At 42.1% G+C, this 22,863-nt stretch overlaps 1 protein-coding gene across 1 annotated transcript in view; it reads right to left on the minus strand.

Moving 5' to 3' along the window:
* EGFLAM (EGF like, fibronectin type III and laminin G domains) overlaps window positions 1–22,863 on the minus strand; it is a 187,378-nt gene that overhangs the window by 80,235 nt on the left and 84,280 nt on the right. Inside the window, exon 7 of the mRNA XM_052659149.1 lies at window positions 5,299–5,465. Within this exon, the coding sequence (XP_052515109.1) occupies window positions 5,299–5,465 (167 nt within the window). The remainder of the gene's footprint in view (window positions 1–5,298; window positions 5,466–22,863) is intronic.

Below are 22,863 nucleotides of genomic sequence, written 5' to 3' on the forward strand. Positions count from 1 at the left end.
CGGGTCTCCAGCAGTGCAGGTGGATTCTTTACCAGCTGAGCCTCAAGGGAAGCTCAAGAATACCGGAGTGGGTAGCCTATCCCTTCTCCAGCAGGTCTTCCTGACCCAGGAATTCAACCGGGGTCTCCTGCATTGCAAGTGGATTCTTTACCAACTGAGCTATCAGGAAAGCCCCCCGCCACCCCCCGAAACAGATACACACCCGGCAACAACTGAACAGAGAGCAATGTCTGAGTAAGCATGACAGTGAGGTGGGTTGGTGGGGAGGCAAGGAACACCATGGAATCAGGTTGACACTACTGCAGAAAGTTGATTGACTGGGGCCAGGCTAGATTGTCTTGGTTCAGCACAAGAGGAAGTTTCTGAAACTGGAAGAACATGGCTTGTGGGGAGAAGAGTATGACAAAGATCAAACACCATCATACCTCCCTACACAATCTCTGAGGCTCTGAGACCAAAATTAGAAATGTGAGCACCAAAAGGAAAATGTACTCTCATTTAGTATAGGAATGCTAAAGCTTATTCTAATAATTAAGAAAGAACACAGGAGTGAAGTAAGGACTTGATTTGAAAGAGCCATGGCCTTGAACTTAAACTCCCCAGATTTGCTTTCTCCCTTCTTTTCCTCCTTGCCTTCCTTCCTTCTCCCCCTCTTCCTCCTTCCCTCTTCTTCCTTCCTCCCTCCCTCGCTCTCTCACTCTACTTTGTTCTTACTTGTGTCTCACTCCAAATCCAGGAGCTTGACTTTCCCTGTGAACCTTGCCAATGGGGAAACCCATTTTTGGCCTGGTGGGTCTCTAGACCAACTTTCTCCTCACATCTTCCTTTGAATTTCCTGGATGGCAGCAGTAGAAAGCTATCAGTCTCCAAAGTAGTCACAGGCTGTTGGCTTGTGAAGTGGAATTCAGTCATTCACGTACTCAGTTGATGTTGATTGAGAACCTACTTTGTACAGGGTATTGGGAACACGACCTTGAATAAGTCATTGTAGCTCCATATGGAGCTTATCCTGGAGGAGGAGACAGGACATTGCATCGTTTCGGGCAGTGAAAGGGCTGTAGAGAAGCAGGGAGTGGGGCTGAGGAAACAGAGTGAGAAGTTTAGAGTTTCTCGTCTGCAGAAGTGACCTTTGAGCTATGGTCTTAAACAGGGAAGGGAGGGAGGTCACGGGGACATGGAAAGATTGGGCAGAGACAGTTCCGATCAGAGAAAACAGCAGGTGCGTAAGCCCCAAGGCAGAACGAAGTAAAATGACTTTTGCTGGGAATAGAACACCTTTTACTAGGGACTGCCCTGAGGATACTAATTTCACGTCACCAAAAAACTTATTGGTTCTTTCTCTGCTTATATCATGAGGATAGGATACGAAAAATTAAATGCTTTAGGGTGGTAGGACCCAGGGAATGTTCCCAGGGAAGGTTATACAATCCTAGAGTTGATTACACATATGAGTGACTTTTCATTTCATTTGTTGTTGGGGAAGAAAAGAAAACACATGAATTCTGACTTCTGCCATTTCTATTGTTTACAGTTCATACCCTTTATTACTTGTCCCATCCTTCTTAATCCAAGGTAAACTTGGATCCCAGAGAACAAGTGACCACCAGACAGGGCGAATACATATCTTATTACAATGCCACACTTGTGCACCTGTGTCCGTGAGGTTCCATGAGCCCCCTGTTCTGATTGACTCATTTATAAGATCAACCAAGGGAAAAAAGAATGCCATGAAACAATAGGCAAATTACAATGGCTGGTGGTATTTCTTTCTTGAAGAAAACAGGTATCGTAGGATGGGGTAAAGAGTGAGGGATAGTGGTCTTCATCTTCTCTGTATTTCCTTAGAGGGACAGAATTAGGAGCTGACGTGTGGAAAAATCTCTGCTGAGAGCATGGACTCAATACGGCTGGCGTCTTTATCATTCAAGGTCTGAAATGATCTAGTTCTCAGTAGAGAATCTGCAATAAAACACCTGGATTTTTCCTTCCTGTTTTACTTAGAAGGTTGTGGAGCTAAGGTGTGGATGCTGAACACACATCACCATTCCCTGGTGAAGCCATCAAAACCCTCCATCTTCCTCATGCAAGCTGAGCACCAGTGAAGGAAAACACTGGTCCCGGGTCTGAGCTACAGGTTCAGAGCACCCGAGATCTGCCAACTGACCCCAGGTAAGCAACTAAGCCGCTAACAGGGTCCTGCACTAATAGGTCTAGAGAAAGTCAACATTTCGCAAGTTAATAGGGGTGATGTGTTATATTTTTTTAGGAAAGGTGGTGGATGCAGGCATAAAAAAGATGATAGAGGGACCTAACAAGTGGTGGTGTAGAGGGGTGGGGATCTAAGGGTTCCCATGGGGTCTTCTGATCCTTGATAGTAAACTTGAACGTCCATTCTGAGGTTCACTGTTCAGGAAGCAAAGTTGGCATGAACCAAGAAAAAGTCCATACAGGAAAGGTGAGGAAAAGCAGGAGCTGTGAGAAAGGGAAGCCCAACATGTGGAAATACTCATCTCACAGATTCCTTTAAGAGGCGTTCAAAATGTTTAATAGTTTCTTGACTTGGGTCTAACCAATCACAAGGGCTGCCAGCTGTAAACTGCCAGGGCTATACCCATGCTTAACCGGAAGAAGTTCAGACCTGTATGAATGTTTTACTCACCTTTTGGCATGTACAATATATCTTACAGGTTTTGAAGGAAAAAAAATCCTTAGAGGTTTGTTCTGTGCTGTCAGAACCTCCTAGTCCATAGATTCTACAAAGACTGTCCCTGTATTTTATTGAATTGCTGACCTTGCCTTTCTTATGCTACTCTGCACTAGAAGAATAAGAACCTTGTTTAATTTGAATCTCACACAGGGAAGTGGCTTTAGCAGTCAGCCAAACCCAAGTTCAAATCCTGCCTTGGCAATTATTATTCTTGGCTAAATACATAATCTTTCAAAGACTCCATTTTTGAAAATCTACAAAAAGGGATGCTATTCTTCAAGCACAGGATTTCTGCAAGGATTAAAATGGGGTTTCCTAGGTAAGTGCTCCAGACGGCATCAGCTCTTAGGAGGCTATCCCAGTGGTACCTCTGATAGTCGGAATTTATTGTAATTCCAATAAGGGCTACTTGGTAATTATGCATTTTTATATATGGAATAGTGGGTTTGGAGGTAAAATAATAGTCTAGACAAACAGCAGAATAAGAAGTATGAATGTGCCAGAATATAGGGCTTTCTAAAACATTCAAAGTGATCACGACAAAAATATCACAACTGAAATACCAATTATAGCACATTCTTACATATCATGAAACAGGCCACTTAATAAATTCCATTTCTGTTATTCTGATTTGAGTAACCATATTTATGTAAAAACAGTTAAATTGGATTTAAGAATATTTCACAGTTGAGTTTTCACTGAATCAGCCACATTCCCTGCACACAATTACTTTGAAATGATAAAATTTTACTGCACATGGGAGACCACTTGTTGCAAAATGTTTTACATCTGTAAAGCACTTTCACATACCTTATCCCACTTAATTCACAAAGCTGGTATCCACCAATGGGGAAATACTTATCAGAAACTCCAAGACCAGTCTAGTGTTTCAGTTTAAAAAAAAAGTTCCAGAGATGCCCCGCTCATGCCCCCTCCCGTCTCCAGATATTCTAGCTCATCCTTCTACCTTCCTGTCTCTGTGGAGAAGGAGGTACTAGGGGTAGAAGGAAAGAAGTGAGCCCGGGGCAGCTCACAAAATGGAAGCAGAGGAGCTGGAGGCTGGGGAGGGGTGGGTGGACACACAGCAGAGAGTGCCTGCTCAGTGTATAACATCAAAAGACCAACTACCTGCCTTAAAGCACAGGCAGACCCTGAGGCTCGACTCAGCTACTGTTGTCCCAATTTTTGGCCATGCATCACCAAGTTTAACCGAAGATTACAGCATAGATCTCACCCGGCAACAGTGGAAGGTGGCCTGGCTTCAATCTGAAAGAAAACTGTTAACATTTCTTCTAGAGAGAAGGAGTTCCTTCCTTACCTCCTAACTGGGGGGTTTTAGCTCCCAAATCCTAAAGAAGGGCAGGGGAACAATTGCTGGGTGACTGTTGTCATAGTGTATGTAGGGTGTGTGTGTGTGTGGTGTGGCCCCACCATATCCCCCAATAATTCAATCTGAAAGAGCCCTCATGTTCAAGATTAAGGTAAGAGCTGTTTGCGGAAGAGCCAAAATTCCAGGGGCTCAGGGAACTTGGTGAATCGCCACCCCTGGAAACAGCAGGTGGGCAAGGAAGTCAGTTACTGGAGTGTTGTATGGGGAAAGGGGAGGAGTTTATTCAGATGAACTAATCAATAAACACAGGGCTCTGTGCTGGCCAGGGGCAAGCTTCTGAAAGTGTGAAGTCAGGTCCTTTTCGGAGAGCACCATTGTTGGGTAAAGAGGACCCAGGGATGATAGTAGGGCTCTTTAGACACAAAAACCTGGAAGAACTTAAACTGGCAAAATTGAAGAGATGTCTTCAGATGAAAGACGTGCAATAGTTCTGAGATCTCCCCAAGACACTGGGTACTAGGTTTATGCACAAGTGTCCCCCACTTCCAAACAACAAAGGTTTCCAAGCCAGACTGGCAAGGTGGACTAAGCAATCAAAATGTAGTTCTTGAATCATGTGGGAGCTTCTTAAACCCCAGACCATAATCAGACTCTGACTTTTCACAGACCCTCCAGATGATGTGATGGACTGGCTCAAGTCTTCCCCAGCCCTCCCAGAGAGGTATTCAGGAGCCTATGCCACTGGCGGGACCCCCAGCTACACATCAGCCTGCTAGCCAGCTTGAATCTTCCCTGACCATCCTTCAGAGTGACCGATTTTACTTGGGCATCTTTGTTTTCCTGGTGAAGACTAACCCTGATGAGTCTGGGATCAGTATTTTTTCTCCTATGATTCAAAGCTAAATCCATCTTTTTATAAAATGAAAAGGGAATGGGGCTGGGGAGGCTGCGCATTGTCTTGGTATGTAGTCTGTTTTGTGCTCATGAAAGAAAACTGACCTCAAACTCCCTAAGGATAATACAAAAATAAACCTTCTGCTGACCTCCTGTACATAGAAGCGCCTGGCCCTGTTGAGTGCCTCGCACTTCCGAAGGGCTGAGAAAACCACAGGATGAAAGGCTGAGGACACCCGCACTGCAGGCATCCCTGCTGTGGGGAGTAAGAAACCTCGGTCAGTTGGGTCCTCAGGAGGCAAGCCCAGCAAGGCAGCTATGTCTGTCTGTCTGTCTGCCTGTCCTTCAGAGGGGCTGCGGTACTCACGGGCAGTTCGGATGGTGCTGCTGGGCTGACTTCGAGGGCTGGGACCATGAGGATTCACGGCCCTCACAGCAAACTGGTAGTTGGTATCAGGATCGAGGCCCTTGATCACCATGGAATCCATCTGGATCTGTTCTTGGATTGAGGTCCAACTCTTGTCAAAATCTGGCCTTTATTGATTTTTTTAAAAGAGAAAGAAAAGCAGGATGAAAAACAGTAGTTTAGGAACAGCAGAAAAAACGGAAGCTTGCTGGCTATGCAAACTAACAGCGTTTGAGCACTGGAAGCAAGACTTACAAAAATGAGTGAACATTTCCTACTGAAAAGTCATCTTGATTTGACATCACAGGTAAAAATTAGCAGGTCCTTGCTGATAAATGCAAGCAGATCATTTTTAGGGCCCATGTTCAGCGCTGTTTCAAGATCACTGGGTTTTCCTTGCATGGCCTTGACTGTGGTGAAAAGATTCCCATATAGGAGTTCATTTTCAAGGACTCTGCCTGCCAGATGTTTCATAAACAAGCCTTCCCCTGACAGTCCCTGTTCCCAGGGGTCAGGAGAGCACAGACTCTATCTATTCACAATCTGTTCGCAAAATAAACAAATATAAATTTTCAGGGCAACTAGTCGTGTGAACTGCCATGGGAAAACCCAAGAAGACTCTGTTCACAGTCATCCTTACTCTTCACAAAATTGCACAACTCTGCCAACTTGCTGAACGTTCACATGTCCTTCCGAGAACCCTATAGAGAGTGCAGACCTTGACTCAGAGCTTCCACCTAAGGGACAACATACAGGGGTTAAGAGAACAAATTCTGGAGCTAGGCTGAGCCATTCAAATCCTGCCTCTATTGATCACTAGCTGCTATTTTGCCACTTTGTCTCTAGTTTCTCATCTGTAAAATGGGGTGATAAAAGTACCTACTTAAGAGGGCCGTCATAAAGGAGAAATGAGCTCTGCATCCTCAGCAACAGTGTCTGGCATTGTAACCGAGCAGGACCCTATGGACCTTCCCAGTACAAGACTCGCCACTTCCCAATGTTCTCAGCCTGCCTTCTGGCTGTAGAAAAACTCTGTGTGTGTGTTCAATTGCTAAGTTGTGTCTGGTTCTTGGTAACTCCATGGACTGTAGCTCACCATGCTCTTCTGTCCATGGAATTTTCCAGACAAGAATACTGGAGTGAGTTGCCATTTCCTCCTCCAGGGGATCTCCCTGACCCCAGGATCGAACCCACGTCTCCTGCCTAAATCTCCTGCATTGGCAGACAGATTGTTTACCACTTGAGCCACCTGGGAAGCCCAGAAAAATTTTAGTCAAAGAATAAATGTAATCAGAGAAGTGAGAAAATGCAGGAAAAAAAAGTCAAGATAAAATAATAGTAGCTTAGCCCTTAAAAAAAGTCGAGATAAAATAATAGTGCTTAGCCCTTAAAAAAAGTCAAGATAAAATAACAGTAGCCTAGCCCTTACAAAAAGTCAAGGAATTTTAGTTCCCCTCAAGGGCTTCCCTGGTGGCTCAGCTGGTAAAGAATCCTCCTGCAATGCGGGAGACCTGGGTTGATTCCTGGGTTGAAAAGATCACCTGGAGAAGGGAACGGCTACACACTCCAGTATTCTGGCCTGGAGAATTCCATGGACCATATAGTCCATGGGGTTGCAAAAAGTTGGACATGACTGTGCGATTTTCACTTCACTTTACTTCAGGGGCTGTAGATAATATCCTGAGCCATGTCCTTTGAGTTGTTTTGCAGCAACTGAAACCCCCAGCAGGCAAAGATGTTAACTGTATGCTGCCCAAAAGCACACAGACCCCAGACCATTTGGAACCAGAAGGTTGATGATATTGACTCCTGATTACCTCACCACCAGCCAATCAGAAGAATGTCCAAGAGCTGGTCACACAAGCTACAACCCCGTCCCATACATGTTTAAAAACCTTTTCCTGAACGTCTTCAAGACTTTTAAACACTAGCTACCCTGGATGCCTTGATTTGCTCCTGAAACAAACATTGCACTTCCCTTCACCACAACCCAGTATCAGTGGCTTGGCTTTCCGGAGCCCAACAAGAGGAGCCAAGTGTGGTTCGGTAATATCATCATATAGTAAATGCTCAGCATGGATTAGCATTATGTAACGGATGTATCCCGGAAAAGGCAATGGCACCCCACTCCAGTAGGACAGAGGAGCCTGATGGGCTGCAGTCCATGGGGTTGCTAAGAGTCAGCCACGACTAAGCGACTTCACTTTCACTTTTCACTTTCATGCATTGGAGAAGGAAATGGCAACCCACTCCAGTGTTCTTGCCTGGAGAATCCCAGGGACAGAGGAACCTAGTGGGCTGCCGTCTATGGGGTCGCACAGAGTCGGACATGACTGAAGCAACTTAGCAGTAGCAGCAGCAGCAGCAGCAAGGGATGTACCCAGCTCACAGAGCTGACAGGCAACCCTGGGCCACCTGCTTACTCTATATACCTGTGAACTTCAGTGCATTAGCACTAGCCTAGGTGGCTAATCAGTGCTTGAAATGCGGCTCATCTGAATTGGGAAGTGCTGTGAGTGCGAAATGGACAATGGATTTCTTTAAATGTAAAATATTTCATTGATATTTGGATTGATATTTGGATTATGTGTTGAAATGTAATATTTTAGATTCAGTGGGTTAAAAAGTATATTATTGAAATTAATTTCCTTTGTTTCTTATTACTTTTTAAATGACCATATTAAAAAACTTGAAATTCCATATAGGCTTGCATTTTCTTTTCTTTTTTTTTTTTTAGGCTTGCATTTTCTAATGGACAGTGCTGTTCTGTATGGACTTACTAGTTGGAGGGAGAAAGGAGAGCTTTTCAGCTAGTGAGAACTGCAAAATAAAATTTGGGAATATTTGTGCACAGTTGAGGGACAGTGCAAATGGCCAAACTGGAATGGAGGATTTTTATTAATAACTAATAATAACTATCATTTATCACGTTTTTGTGAAATATCAAGTATTTTTCTAATAGTTCAACTCATTTACTTCTCAAAATTACCCTAGGAAGTAGGTATTAAAATTAAACATCTCCACTTGCTTTGAAGAGGAAATTAAGGCACAGAATGGGTAAGTAACTTGCTTGAGCTCACACAGCTCAAAAACGTGAGGCCTACTTGGGTTGATGGGAGAAGATTAGACTGAGATCTTTGATGCTGAATGAAAAATTGGGGTGATAGTGGTTGCAGGGGTTAGTCTCCATCTTAGTTTGCTCCCTGACCAACTTCTCAGCTCTTCAATTGTTAAACACTTCTGCTCACAGATATCTAGAGGAATGTGTGTGTGCGTGCATGCATGTGTGTGTATGTTCATGCTCAGCTGTGTCCCACTCTTTGTGACCCCATGGACTGTAGCCCACCAGGCTCCTATGTCCATGGGACTTTTCAGGCAAGAATACTGGAATGGGTTGCCATTTCCTTCTCCAGGGGATCTTCCCAACCCAGGGATCAAACCTGCATCAGAATACTCATCTCCTGTGTCTCCTGCATTGGCAGGCAGATTTTTTACCACTGCACCACTTGGGAAGCCCCATTTAGAGGAAGGCAGGACGCAAAAAGACTGACATCTGTCCTTTATGAACAAATTAACAGGCGAGCAAATAAACACTCAGTTTGCTGAAAGGAGATGCGTGGACGGTGCATGGATTTCTCTAACGTGCGCTCCCCTAGCTTTTCATTAGCAAGAACTGATGAGAGACAGATGAAGTCCTAAAGCCCAGTAAAGGGCTTCCGTGGGTAACTGTGCTGATGAGGAGTTCATAGGACTCATATCTCACAAGAATTCACGTGTTTAGAGAAGCAGAGGTCACAGCGGATGGCCACTGGAGGAAGCAGGGCTCATTTCTCTTTCGACTTTCCTTTCCCTAAAGATGGACTTCTCATGTAAACAAACTCTGTCACTGAAGAGAAAACCTTAGTGACTGGAAGGAAACACATTTACAAACTCAAATTAAAACAAAATCACTTCGCAGAGGAAAGTCATAGGGGATGCCCAACAGTAAAGTCAGGAAAGATGTGATCTTTAGATAAAACTCTCCTATGTTATCTTTTGCTAAGCTTCCCTTGTGACATTTACAGAGGAAAGGACCTGCAGCTGCTCTCAAAATGTGTCATTGTCCACCCAGGGCTACCTGCAAATATCTGCAACAATCTTCATTGTTCAACAGTTTCCCAGCTCCCCCAGCAAGAGACTATTTTGTATTTGTTCATTTAATGCAAGAAAGAAAGTCACATTTTCAGTGAATAAGAGATTGACATTATCAACATTTCATCTCATTGTATACACTGAGAGGAAAGCTCGTGTAGATTGAATAGCCGGTCAAAACCGTTAACATTTTGCCTCTGACTTTGTCGTGAGTTTTGCATTTAAATGTTTGTAGAGTTTCTTGGCTTACAAAAGTGCAAAGGTGAGGCTGGGAGAGAGAGAATCAGGCTAAAGTATTGTCTTAGTGCATCCTCAAATAATAGCTTTATCTTTTCTCCACTAAGTAAAATCATTGTATTCTAACTTACTAAGTTGCCAGTCAGATCACCATAGCAACGTTAGCCTGCCAATTTCCCCAATCGGGAAAAGGCTAGAGGGGAAGATGTAGACTAAGACAAGTGCTACCATCCCAGGTAAAGATGGCTAGCCACGAGCAAAGCAGGCACTTAAACACTTTAGAGTGGGAAGGCTTGGGTTGTGCATCCTCGATCTCAGGAGGCCAGTAGGACAACCTTGGAAGGTGGTTGGGCAGCGGAAGTCAGACAGAACAGATACAAGTCTGTCAACAGCAACTATTCAAAACCCAGTTAGCTGATTCAAGTTATCGAGACTCACTCATTGTTTGGGTAGGAAGAAGCATCGCCATTGGCAATGTTAGCATCAGCCTGGTTATTAGGAATCTTAGAGATTGTTTGGTCCCAGTGTCTAAGGGTTCTTAAAAATTACACGCAGGATTCTATGTGTGAACATCATTTCATTTTCCTAAGTAAAGGGTCCTCAGTCTCTTACCAGACTCTCAAGTATAATCATGATCCCCCAAATTTTAGAAGTCACTGTCTAGTCCAGTCTCTCATTCTACCCGTGTGGATACTGAAGGCAAATAATTTATCCAAGGTCACAAAACCACAGGGTGGTATATATTTCTGTTTTATTTCCTTTCTTTGGCATTTTGACCACCTTGACTATTGCCAAGTTCACCCTTAGTGGACAATCATTTTTCTTGGTATCATCAAACCCAGTGGGTGGCTGCCTTGGGCTACTCACTTGGCAAGTGATTAATGATTATCAGCCATGCATCCATCAAGGAAGCTATATTCTGGGAGGCTCTAAGGAACTATAAACACAGTTCCATTTTCAGAGACTTTATAATCTAATTGGCAGATAATACATTTAAGGACCAGCAGGAAGCCAGTGCCAATTCACATGTTTTGAGAGCTATATTTTTGAACGGGTCGATGTGAACTGACATCCTGGGGAAACAATATAAGACTAGGAAGAATTTAAGCCAGATTTCAAATATATTTGGGTTCTGATAACTGAGAAGGACTAGAACATCTCTAGGTGCAGTATTAGTTTTATGTATGGTGTGGATAAATTAAGCACCAGCTACACGTAAAATACACTTTGGGATATTCAAGGACAATAAATAATATGGGTCCCTAATATGAATGATCAATTAATCTATATGAAAGATGGGTATTATATATAGAAACATTAGCCATAAGTAAGTAGGTAAGTGAACAAATGGCACCTCTCTGCATATCACACAGAGTCAAAGCTTTCTTTATCAGTCTACCTGTCAGTCAGGTTACCCAATGAATCTCGCTTGCTCCCATTAATCTAGCTATCCATTGGGCTTATTCCCAAATTTATTTATGACTTTTGTGTTTGTTATTGTAATTATGTCATTTAATGCAATATTATATAAACTAGTGAATATGAGTAAAAAAAATATAGGTGATAGCTATGTTAATGCTTTTGAAAGACTTGGTAAAGCTGAGCCACTAAAATACAACTGTCTTTGAACTAAGTGAAAGCAAGACAACTATAAAACAGTGAAAAGATTATAAAATTCCAGAAGAATTTGCAATCAGGTAACTTTGCAAGTGACTCTAAAATTTTAACTTGAAAATAACGTAAGTAGAAATTGTAGATGATACCTTGTAAGTCTGGTTAAAATGTCTATATTATCAAAAGTAATCTACACATTCAATGCTGCTGCTGCTGCTGCTGCTGCTGCTGCTGCTGCTAAGTCGCTTCAGTCGTGTCCGACTCTGTGCGACTCCAGAGTTGGCAGCTCACCAGGCTCCTCTGTCCCTGGGATTCTCCAGGCAAGAATACTGCAGTGGGTTGCCATTTCCTTCTCCAATGCATGTATGCGTGCTAAGTCGCTTCAGTCGTGTGCGACTCTGTGCGACCCCATGGACAGCAGCCCACCAGCCTCCTCTGTCCACAGGATTCTCCAGGCAAGAATACTGGAGTGGGACACAGTCAATGCAATCTCTAGTAAAATTCCAATGCCATTTTCACAGAAATAGAACAAAAAAATAGCAGCAAACCAAGTTTGATAGCACATTAAAATGATCTTACGTGATCAAGGGGAATTTATCCCTGGGATGAAAGAATGGTTCATTGTAAGCAAATCAGGAAGTCTGATAAAAACACATATTAAAAAGCAGAGACATTACTTTGTCAACAAAGGTCTGTCTAGTTAAGGTTATGGTTTTTCCTGTGGTCATGTATGGATGTGAGAGTTGGACTATAAACAAAGCTGAGCACAGAAGAATTGATGCTTTTGAACTGTAGTGTTGGAGAAGACTCTTGAGAGTCCCTTGGACTAAGGAGATCCAACCAGTCCATCCTAAAGGAAATCAGTCCTGGGTGTTCATTGGAAGGACTGATGTTGAAGCTGAAACTCCAATATTTTGGCCACCTAATGCAAAGAGCTGACTCATTTGAAAAGACCCTGATGTTGGGAAAGATTGAAGGCGGGAGGAGACGGGGACAACAGAGGATGAGATGATTGGATGGCATCACCCACTCAATGGACATGAGTTTGGGTAAACTCCAGGAGTTGGTGATGGACAGGGAGGCCTGGTGTGCTGCAGTTCATGGGGTTGCAAAGAGTCAGACACGACTGAGCAACTGAACTGAACTAATACACCACATTAACAGAACAAAGGAGAAAAACAGATGACCGTCTCAATAAATGCAGAGAAAGTATTTGACAAAATTCTACATGCTTCATGGTAAAAACTCTCAACAAGTTATGTACAGAAGGAATTTACCTCCGTATAATAAGGGCCATGGATTCCCTAGTGGCTCAGTGGTAAAGAATCCGTCTGCCAATGCAGGAGATATGGGCTCAATCCCTGGGTTGGGAAGATCCCCTGAAAGGCCTGGCAACCTACTCCACTATTCTTGCCTGGGAAATCCCATGGACAGAGGAGCCTGGTGGGCTATCGTCCATAGGGTCACACAGAGTCAGACACGACTCAGTGACTAAAACAACAATAAAGGCCATACGTGACAAACCCACAGCTAACGTCATACTCAGCTGTCAAAAGCTAAACAATTTTCGTCTAAGATCAGTGGCAGGCTGAACAAAGGTGCCCACCCTGACCATTTCTATGAAACTAGTACTAGAAGTTCTAACCAGGGCAGTTACACAAGGAAAAGAAATAAGAGCCATCCAAATTGGAAAGGAAGAAGCCAAACGGTCTCTGTTTACAGATGACATGGTATCATACGAAGGAAACCTTAAACACTTCACCCAGAATGAATGAACAAACTCAATAAAGTTGCAAGATACAAAAAAATACAAAGATCAGTTCTGTTTCTATACACTAACCAACTATTTGAAAAAGAAGAGCTTTAGGAAATGTAAATAATTGCTCAGAACATGGCCTCATAAGACATTCATGACAAAACAAAAATGCAAGACGATCTCATGTGCAGAAACAAAAGGGCAAAGCCACCTCAAATGATAAATGTAAAATCTTACATTCGGGGTGTTTTTTAGAAAGCAAATGGCACAGATATACGGTAGAGAAAACCCAGTGTGACAAAGATCTATGGGGAAGCAGGGGGTACTGATCACAAACTCTATATGAATTCTCTGGACAACCTGCTGTTGAAAAGGTCCAGTGTTCATATCCTGGGAAAAAATGGCTTTCTAGGTTGATCACTTGGCAGAAGTGCTCCAGACCCATCTCCACTGAGGCAGAGTGCAAAGGACTGGTTATTGTCTGGCTTGAGTTAGAGAGAATATAGTGAACATATCTAGTGTCTTGAGATAAGAGATAAGATGGTCAAATGGAGATGGTGAAAATGCCTTCAGTGTTTTTCATATCAGAATAGGAGACCCAATAATTCCTCAAAAGGAGACCAATGGCAGTGCCTTATAAAGAAGACCCCTCGATGGCAATTAAGAATGGTTGACAACGAAGTCAACAGCATAGAGGGCTGAGCTCTGCCTTGGTGGCTGTCTTGAAGCAGAGGTTGGGTGACGATCGATCAGAAATGTAACCAGCTACTTTCTGAACACAGTCAGAGGCTGGACTTCATTCAACATCTCTGACCTCAACTCACAGTAAGAAATACATTTTTGCAAAGCAACCCAATATACCTATTAATATATGCATACTATATGACTTATATGTGAGTACAAAGCTGAAAGAAAAAGTTTAAGAAAAATTACTTATCCTTACTGTTATTCACTTTACTATTTTCTCTTCTTCTCCTTTCTCTCTTTTTTTTAATGCTGGTAAGATTCCCATTAAGGGCTTCCCAGGTGGTGCTAGTGGTAAAGAGCATGCCTTTCAACGCAGAAGACGTAAGAGACCTGGGTTCAATCCCTGGGTAGGGGTGATCCTTGGAGGAGGGCACAACAACCCCTCCAGTATTCTTGCCTGGAGAATCCAATGGACAGAGGAGCCTGGCAGGTGACAGTCAATAGGGTCACACAGAGTCGGACATGACTGCAGAAACTTAGCGCAGCACAGCACGCATGCTCCAGATACAGCGCTCTTCACGGCGCTGCTTTTCAACATCGTTGAATGATCCACAATAAGACACACTGAACATTGTGAAGCAAACACAACTGAAACACGTTTCACAAAATAATTCTTACTTTTATTGTGTGTGATGCCCTCTGATATTTTCTCTTCTGTTCCACTTTACTTTCGAAAAACTATTGGTCAGGACACCTTCAACTGATTTCTCTACCTTCTAATGAGTCCATGGTTGAGAACCCCTTCTCTGGAAAGTTTGAGCTGAGGTGAGGAGTGACATTCAAGCACGTTACAGACATTAACTAGGAAACAGCAGTAGGCATGGTTAAATCCTAAGTCATACTTAGAAAATGCTTAGTTAAATGCTAAGAAAATTCTTTTGAGAGTGGAATTTGTTGGAGCAGAAAACAGCCCCCTAGGGGATTCATAGAACATCCAGAGTGGCTTTAACGGTGGAGGCCACTCTTCGGGGCCTGAGAAAGAGTGGACCAAAAGCCTAATTACAGTACAATCCAAGATACATGTGTCCCCCTACCCTTAATATGGGACCTAGCATTCCATGATTTAATGTTTACTGGAGGACCCTGGATTATTTGGAAGCTCCTTCCTTCAATATTTTCTTTCATGTTATTCCTTCCAAGCATCCTTTCCAAAAAAGAACTGAAATGATTCTTCTCTGGACTCTCTCACCTCTTAAATCTGATTCTACCATTACACTGAATATATTACCTTCTAATGTAATTTTATATTTCTGTCTTCCCTAGTAGGCTGTGAGCTCACTAACACGCTTACTGTCTTATTCACGTCTGTGATCCTTGGAATGTCTGCATGAGCTTTCAAAATGCAAATTCTATCAGTCCCTTTCCTGCTTGACACTTCCCATAGCTCCCTATTCCCTTCGGGACGAACCTGAGATCCTTTATAAAGCCTTTCCTTCTCCAAACCTCACTTACCTACCCAGCTTCTCTCTCACCACACAGAGCTCCAGGCTTGAAGCAAGTCCAAGAGCACTTACTTTTTGCCTCCAAATAACTGCTAGAGTAGTTTCTTCTAGCCTGAGCCATCCCACACTGCTTCCTCTCTCCCCTTGTGCCTGATTATCACTGATGTATCCTTCTTGGCTCCTTTAAGAAGCCTTCCCAGATTCCTTCAGAACTGGGTCAAACGTCAAAGTTGTGTTCCCCTAGGCCCACAACACTCACCACTCTGGACTCTGCTCCTCCGCCTTCCCCACTGGACTGTCCAAGCAAAGGTACTAGCCAATTCACCCCCAAATCTCTTGCACATGCTTTGCCCATGGAGGATACTCAATTATGTACATGTTTGGATGAATGTGTGCACATAAGGATGAACTGAACTGACCTGAAGTATCTTCAGGCTTGGACATGGGGAATAACAGGATGCCCTAAACCAGAGGGTGGCAAACTTCAGCTGGCTGTCAGTTCTTATAAAGTTTTATTGAAGCCCAACCACACCCATTTGTTTAGGTATTATCTATGGCTGTGTTCCTGCTACAAAGGCAGAGTTCAATAGCTGAGATGAAGACCATGCAGCTGCCAAAGCACAAAATATTTACTACCTGGCCCTGTAGAAACAGTTTGCCAACCCTTGGTCTAAGACAACAGTCTTCAACCTTGTTTGAGCTACTTCAACCATCTGCAGAAGCCTGGAATCCCTTCTTAGAATAATATCTTTAAATGCATAAAATGCATAGGAATTCCGAGGAAACCTATACCAGATTAAATATACTAGAAACAATGACCAAAACAAGAATAAAATTATGATAAGTCAATATACATATCATTATACTTCTTCATTAATGCAGCAAATAATACCTAGAAATGGATTCATTAACTATAATAATTTCATCTTAGTAATATGCACAAATGGAACTTTGAGATATATGCAACAATTGTAACGGGATAAGAACATATCCCTAAAGATGACAAAGGCATAGGAATGGCTAATGCCACTGCATGTGATGACATTTGTATTTGAATAAATTAAATTTCAGCTGGTAAAACTAAGGATGTAATTATTGTCCAACCAAAGCTCAGGGACCCCTGGCCTTCTATCCATGAACCCTTTGGGGACACACAGACTGCAGGTTAAGCATCCTGCTTTAAGATCCCATAGATTATCCAGAATGAACACAAAGGAGTGAAAGAAAACCTCATGCTCAGGAAGGCCTCTAAGTCTCTCTCAATTTTACAGACTTGGATTTAGGCAGGATTTGCTCTACATTAAAATGAACTGCAAAGGAAGTCCGAAACTGCTAAGTAATCACAGTCAAGGAAAAAAAAAAAACGATGTATTGTTTGACCTTCAGCTTTCTTCATTTATGAATTGGTTCAACCCAACCAAACGACAAACAGATGGATAGAATGGAGTAATGATAAACTCAGCTGGCAATTTGTCCCTGGCGGGGCAACTAGAGAGCTCACTTTCATTTGCAGTTTACAAATGACTCCCAATGCTGGTATGCAAGAATTCGATTTGTGTCACCTCCCATCAATCTGACCAGGGATTACATCAGGAAAGCTCACGGTAGGAGGCACTGAAGCTTTAAGCGATCAATTTGTAGAACTGTAGGTGAAACTTCTGCAAAAACATTCAGAATCGCCCTTCCTTTTGAGCCTGCGTGGAGAAACTTGATGGCTATCAGAATTTCTAGGACTAGGCACCACTCTGGAAGGTGGTTCTGAGATTTTCAATTTGGAAACTAAACGTAAAAAGGAGTTTTTCACAAACCACCACTTGTTAACATGAAATGGTAGCTGACAGCCGAACAAGCCTATTCTTGTTGTTTCTACTTCTACTGTTGGTAGCAAGGAAGGTTATAATTAGCACAACTTTCTTAATGCTTTCGTGACAAGAAAGGGAGTTTTTTGTCGTTGTTTCCTGTTCTCTCCAAAATTAATTAATTGTGTAAGGACAATTCTTTAAATATATCAAGTTTATACTTTGCGGGGCAGGAAAACCAACACAGAGCTACATCACTGTTAAATGTTACAGACATTTGCCCAGTTATTGCTATAAACTCTAGTAAAACACTATGAAACAAGTTGGCAATTGGCAATTCACTTGCCCGTTATAAAGTCTCCAAAATACATGTTATCGTTCAATATGAAATAAAATCACAATGGGAGCCTTCAAGTTAGTCTTATACATAAGGTATTATTTGAAGTGTTACCACATACCACTATCCCTTTTATGATGAGAAAACAAAAGCAATGAACAGCTTTGGATTGGGGGGAAGGAGAGGAGACAAGCAGCAGATCCAGTTTGGGTTTTGTCTGCTTCTTTTTTCTATAGTTGTTAAGGAAGGATGTTGGTTACTGTTGTGGCCTTGGAAATTAGTGCTAAAGGATTCACTGAATCTCCTGTGACTAGTGTGGCCATACATCTCCATGTGGCTCAGGGCAAAGAAAAGAACTGACATTTAAAAACATTCTTCCACAAACCACTCTTCTAAATATTGTGCGTGCTCAGTCACTCAGGCTTGTCTGACTCGTGACCCCGTGGACTGTAGCCCGCCAGGCTCCTCTGTCCATGGAATTCTCCAGGCAAGAATACTGGAGTGGGTTGCCATTTCCTTCTTCAGGGGATCTTCCCTACCCAGGGATCGAACCTGCATCTCCTTCATTGGCAAGCAGATACTTTTACCACTGCACCACCTGGGAGGTAGACATCTATTTATCTTCACAACCTTCCCGAAGTATCCACTACTGTCATTCCTACTTTACAGCCAAGGGAAGCAAGGCTCAGAGGGTTAAGGATCTTGCTAAGGTGGCAGCTAGTTGTTGACAGTCTCTGGATTCAGTCCCATGACTGCCTATGTCCCAATGTTCTCCAGCACCTGTTTGACATGTGGTATGTTTCCTCCATGCTAGGCATCTTATTCCATAGAGTGGAGCAAGTCAAGAGGTTACCTGCATGTCTTGGCAAGGAAGACAGACACTGAACAAGTAATTAACTACAAGTGTGCTAAGTGTTGCTAGTAAATGTTGCAGGTATAGCTAACCTGGTCTGAGGTGGGGACAGGGATTCAGGGAAGGCTTCCTAGAGGAAGTGGTACTTAAGCAGGGGAACTGAAGGATGAACAGGAGTTAGCTAGCTAGGTAAAGAAGCAGAAGCACCATCCTGGCAGAGGATAGCAAGCATAGAGACCTCTAGACAAGAAAGAACACGGCTATAAAGAAAAACAGAAAAGACCTATCATAAAAGCCTTGCTAAGAATCGTTTGCACTGATTGAGCACTTACTGTATAATAAGTGCTGTTCTGTGTATTACGTATGCATTAATTCACTTAATCTCATAACAACTCTGTGAGCTAAGGAAATTATCTCCATTCTTCTATCTGAGGCACGGAGAAGTTAAGTAATCTAACTAAAATCTTATGGTTTAAAAATGGTGGAGACTAGCATTGGACAAAGAGGCAGGATCATGAGGACAGAAAATCAGAGTCATCAGATTTTAGAAGTCAAACTGTTCAGCCTTATTTCACATGTAAGAAAGCTTAAAACTGGAATCAAGCCACCTGTCCCCAAGATTAGAGGCCAGCTCAGAACTGTGTCTTCTGATTCCACATGTGGACAAACTTGAACCCGAGAGATGATACCAAATACTGGACTGTAAGACTAAGTTCTGAATGGAACACTTCCTTAACCTTCAAAGACAGTGACCTTGACCATGAGCCACACCATATCATCCCTTAAAACTATTCAAGGAAAATCCATAATCCGTTCAGCTTCCACTCTGAATCCCATACTTGATCTTCATTTCAGGAACAGTCTTTGCAAGGTCAATGCCTAAGAAGAAACTAATTAAATTCACTTGCTACTTATAGCCTGAGGAAGTTGATGATGGGATGGAAAGACAGATGATGACTTTTGACAAAAATATCAATTTTTAAAATAATTTTCAAAACCCACCCAGGTGTGCATGACCTTGAGATTCTCAAGTAAAACCAATATGTAGACATTACAATTAGTTTAAAAGCAGCTCTGCGTGAAGATGAATTTTGCAAGTCTTATTAGGGAAGGCATCTGCAAGGGACCAGGAAATTATTTAGGCAGAAAGGTGTAAAAGAGAAAAGAGAGGAAGCACTTCTCTTTCATATCTATTAGTATTTCTGTCTTGGGTTGACATTTAGAGATCATTTCTTGACCTATGTCCCTAAAACACACAGAAATGTTCTGAGCTTTCACATGCACTCAAAATTAGCCTTAGTGGCCTTTTTATCGAAAATAGTTGTATTGAAAATTACTGAAAAGAGTTTTAATCTGCCCTTTCTAACAGTGGACAGTGCAAAACTCTGAAGCAATTTTAACCAATCAGGTTACACCTACAGAAAAAGCTACATAGTGAGTTCCTGCATACAAACCTTCAAGTTGTGAACTTTCAAAATGTGAACATGTGTTCACATGGCCGATCATGTAAGTTAGTTCACACGTCTGGTGTCACATGCATTTATCCACTGCAAGTGGCTGTGTTTTTGTGTACGTTTCTGTCCGCTACTGTATAGGATACAGGAGTACAGACTCTTTATTTCAAGCTCAGGATGTCCAGAAGCAAGCACAAAAGCAGTGGTGATGTAGCGGATACTGCTGCACTTTTCAAGGTACTGTACTGTAAGATTAAAAATGTTTTCTCTATTTTTATTTGTTTTGTATATATTATTTTTGTGAAAAAATGTTATAAACCTCTTATAGTACAGTAATATATAGCCAATTGTGTTAGTTGGGTACCTAAGCTAACTTTGTTGGACATGAAAAAAATTGGATTTACGAACGCATTCTCAGAACAGAACTGGTTCATATGTAAGGGGCTTACTGTATAGGTAAGTTAAATAAAAACTATTTTCACCTTTAACCAACTTGATAGATAGCATATATGGAACATGTTACCTCAATTAAAACTTCAAAGGACTATTTTTCCAGGCCTTTGGATTTTCATTGCCACCATAGTATATACTTTTTGCTTATGAGAAAAGCACTTACCCTAGGGAAATTCTTAGGCAGAAAGAGAAAAGTTTCTCAGATATTTATAGCCAAAATATTTCAAAACATAGGTAGCTATATTTATGCTTGGTTCATATTTTAATGAACACTAAGATTGTTGCCCACAAAGAAATTTTCAGTATCGCTTTAGAAACAAAATACCTTTCCTACCTCAAATGCATGATTTTTCTGTTCTAGAAAAACAGGAGGAAAAAGTTTTAAAATCATTGCAAAATATGTTACAGCCTGCAGGCTTACTTAGAATTTGCCTCTTCAAATATTTTCTACACTGATTAAAAATTTAAAATCTACTGTAAATAAGGAAGCTGATGAAGAGCCCCCAGGGCAACCTTGGGAGAGATTATGAAGATCACTCTCATCTGAAAGCTTCATCCTGCCTGAGGCAGAAACCAAACTTCATCTCTGATACTGAGAGGGCCTGTTTAAGGTACTCATGTGTAGGTATCCTCCAATTTGCAGGAGACAGAAGCTGGATGAAGAGCAAAACTTTGCTTGGTCCTAAAGCCCATAACTTAAGAGAGCATCACAAATACATGAAATGTCCAAATGGAATTCTCCAGGCAAGAATACTGGATTGCCATCCCTTTCTCCAGGGGATCTTCCAGACTCAGGGATGGAACCCAAGTCTCCTGCATTGCAGGCAGATTCTTTACTGTTTCCAAGCCACCAGGGAAGCCCCCTTTCAGAGCATCACAAATACCTGAAGTGTCCAAATATGAACAAAACTAGCAGAAAAGCAGTCAGTGGCCCATCTATAGTTTTTCAGGTTAATCTTTTATTAGCCAATTAAATATTTCCTCAGAAACTTTTTAGTCTGTTTTGTAACATTTGATATCATTATCCTTGTTGAATAAGAAGAGCAACTGATGTATAAGCGCCTACCAAGACAGAGGACTGGAATCTCATCTTCCAGTGATAGAACTCAGACAAGAACTTCACATTCAGGTAGGTGAAACCTGAGGATAACCACTGGCAATACACTGATTCTACAATTTCTTAGCCTTGGGCTGTCAAAAGCCTGCCTCTTGGGTAGAAAATAAACTTTTTGGCTCACATAGAGACCTGTCACAGGTGTTTCTGTACACAGGAGGTATCTGGGCAAAAAAACCTCAATGTTAAACATTAAATAGACCTCTCTGGGAAAAAAAAAACTGAAGACCCCCAAAGTCCCTCTCACACTAACTGCAGTTTCTGATTGAGAGGCCAGGAAAGCTCTCTCTAAACACATATCCTCAGGCTCTCGACTGAAATGGGATAGAGTCTGAGATGTTTACAAATGAATGTGGGGATTTATTTTACAGCCAAACTTTAAATGCACAACAAGATGCGAGAGCTTTCCTTCTGGAATAACAGCAAACAGCAGCCTAAGATTAGGCTTCCCATTTCCTCAGCCAGCAGGGCTCCAGGCGGGCTGAGTCCATGCATACCTCTCCAAAGGTGGATCACACACGCAAAGGGGGACTTGGTAGAAAAAGCACTGGGCTGGAAATCAGGAGACTTGAAGTTTAATTTTCATTTTGTCCCTAACCGGTCATTTTACCTTGGCAAATCAACTTAAGCAACTGAGTCCCAATTTCTTTCTTTATAAAGGGAAAACAGTTGCATGAGGAAAAGGAAACAGATACAGAATGTCTGCTGTGAATAAACTTTTTGAAGACTATAAGCAACAATTCTTCAGTGAAAGTCACATTAGCTTAATATTGCAGACGAGGAGATGGAGGTTCTGAGATAAACTGACTTGACTAAGAGTATATATTCAGAAGAGATAACAGAAGCAGAATCCCTAGTTTAGGAGCTGGAACCAGAAGCTAGCTTTCCCCATTCCACCATATTCCATTTGGAACACTTCAGTTTGAACCTAGCTTTCCAGGACATTGTAAAGACATACTTGTTAAAAAAAAAAAAAAAAATTAACAGTTTGTTAAAACAGTAGATACCTTTAAAATATTTATACATAGAATTTGGAGCCTGAGTCCCTCAACTGTTCGAGGTAATAACATTCTCAATGTTAAGATGCATTTTTTGTTGGAGAAGAATTATAATTTTTAAACGTAGGTGCATAACACCCATATACACCTTACACTTGTTTAGATTTTTGACATCTACAAAGTTCTTTCTCGTATGTGAATTTACTTAGTCCTCCTCATGATGCACTATAAGGTGGGAAGAAGCTTCACCCATATTTATTTATCACCTGTATAAGGACACCGTAGTCAATGCTTTTGCGGCCTGTGTCACCTGCCCTTGTTCTGATTCAGCAGCAGCTGCGATACAGTTTCCTGTGAGCCCAACTTGCCTCTCGAGGCCAGCATAGAAAAAAAGCATACACCGTGCTCATGTCACTGCTCCTTCGATCCCTAGACCTGCCTCCTTAATCCACAGGCCAGCCAAGCCTGGAAGGGTGGGAAGTTTTTCCAGGGAAATATGGCTCCTGTCTTTTTGATAAGCAAATTCAAGAGGAAATCTGTGCTCCAAAGAGAACTCCATGGAGTCAGATCCCTTTAGACACCCCATTGCCT

This window comes from Budorcas taxicolor, chromosome 20 (assembly GCF_023091745.1).
Source record: "Budorcas taxicolor isolate Tak-1 chromosome 20, Takin1.1, whole genome shotgun sequence".
Lineage (NCBI taxonomy): Eukaryota > Metazoa > Chordata > Mammalia > Artiodactyla > Bovidae > Budorcas > Budorcas taxicolor.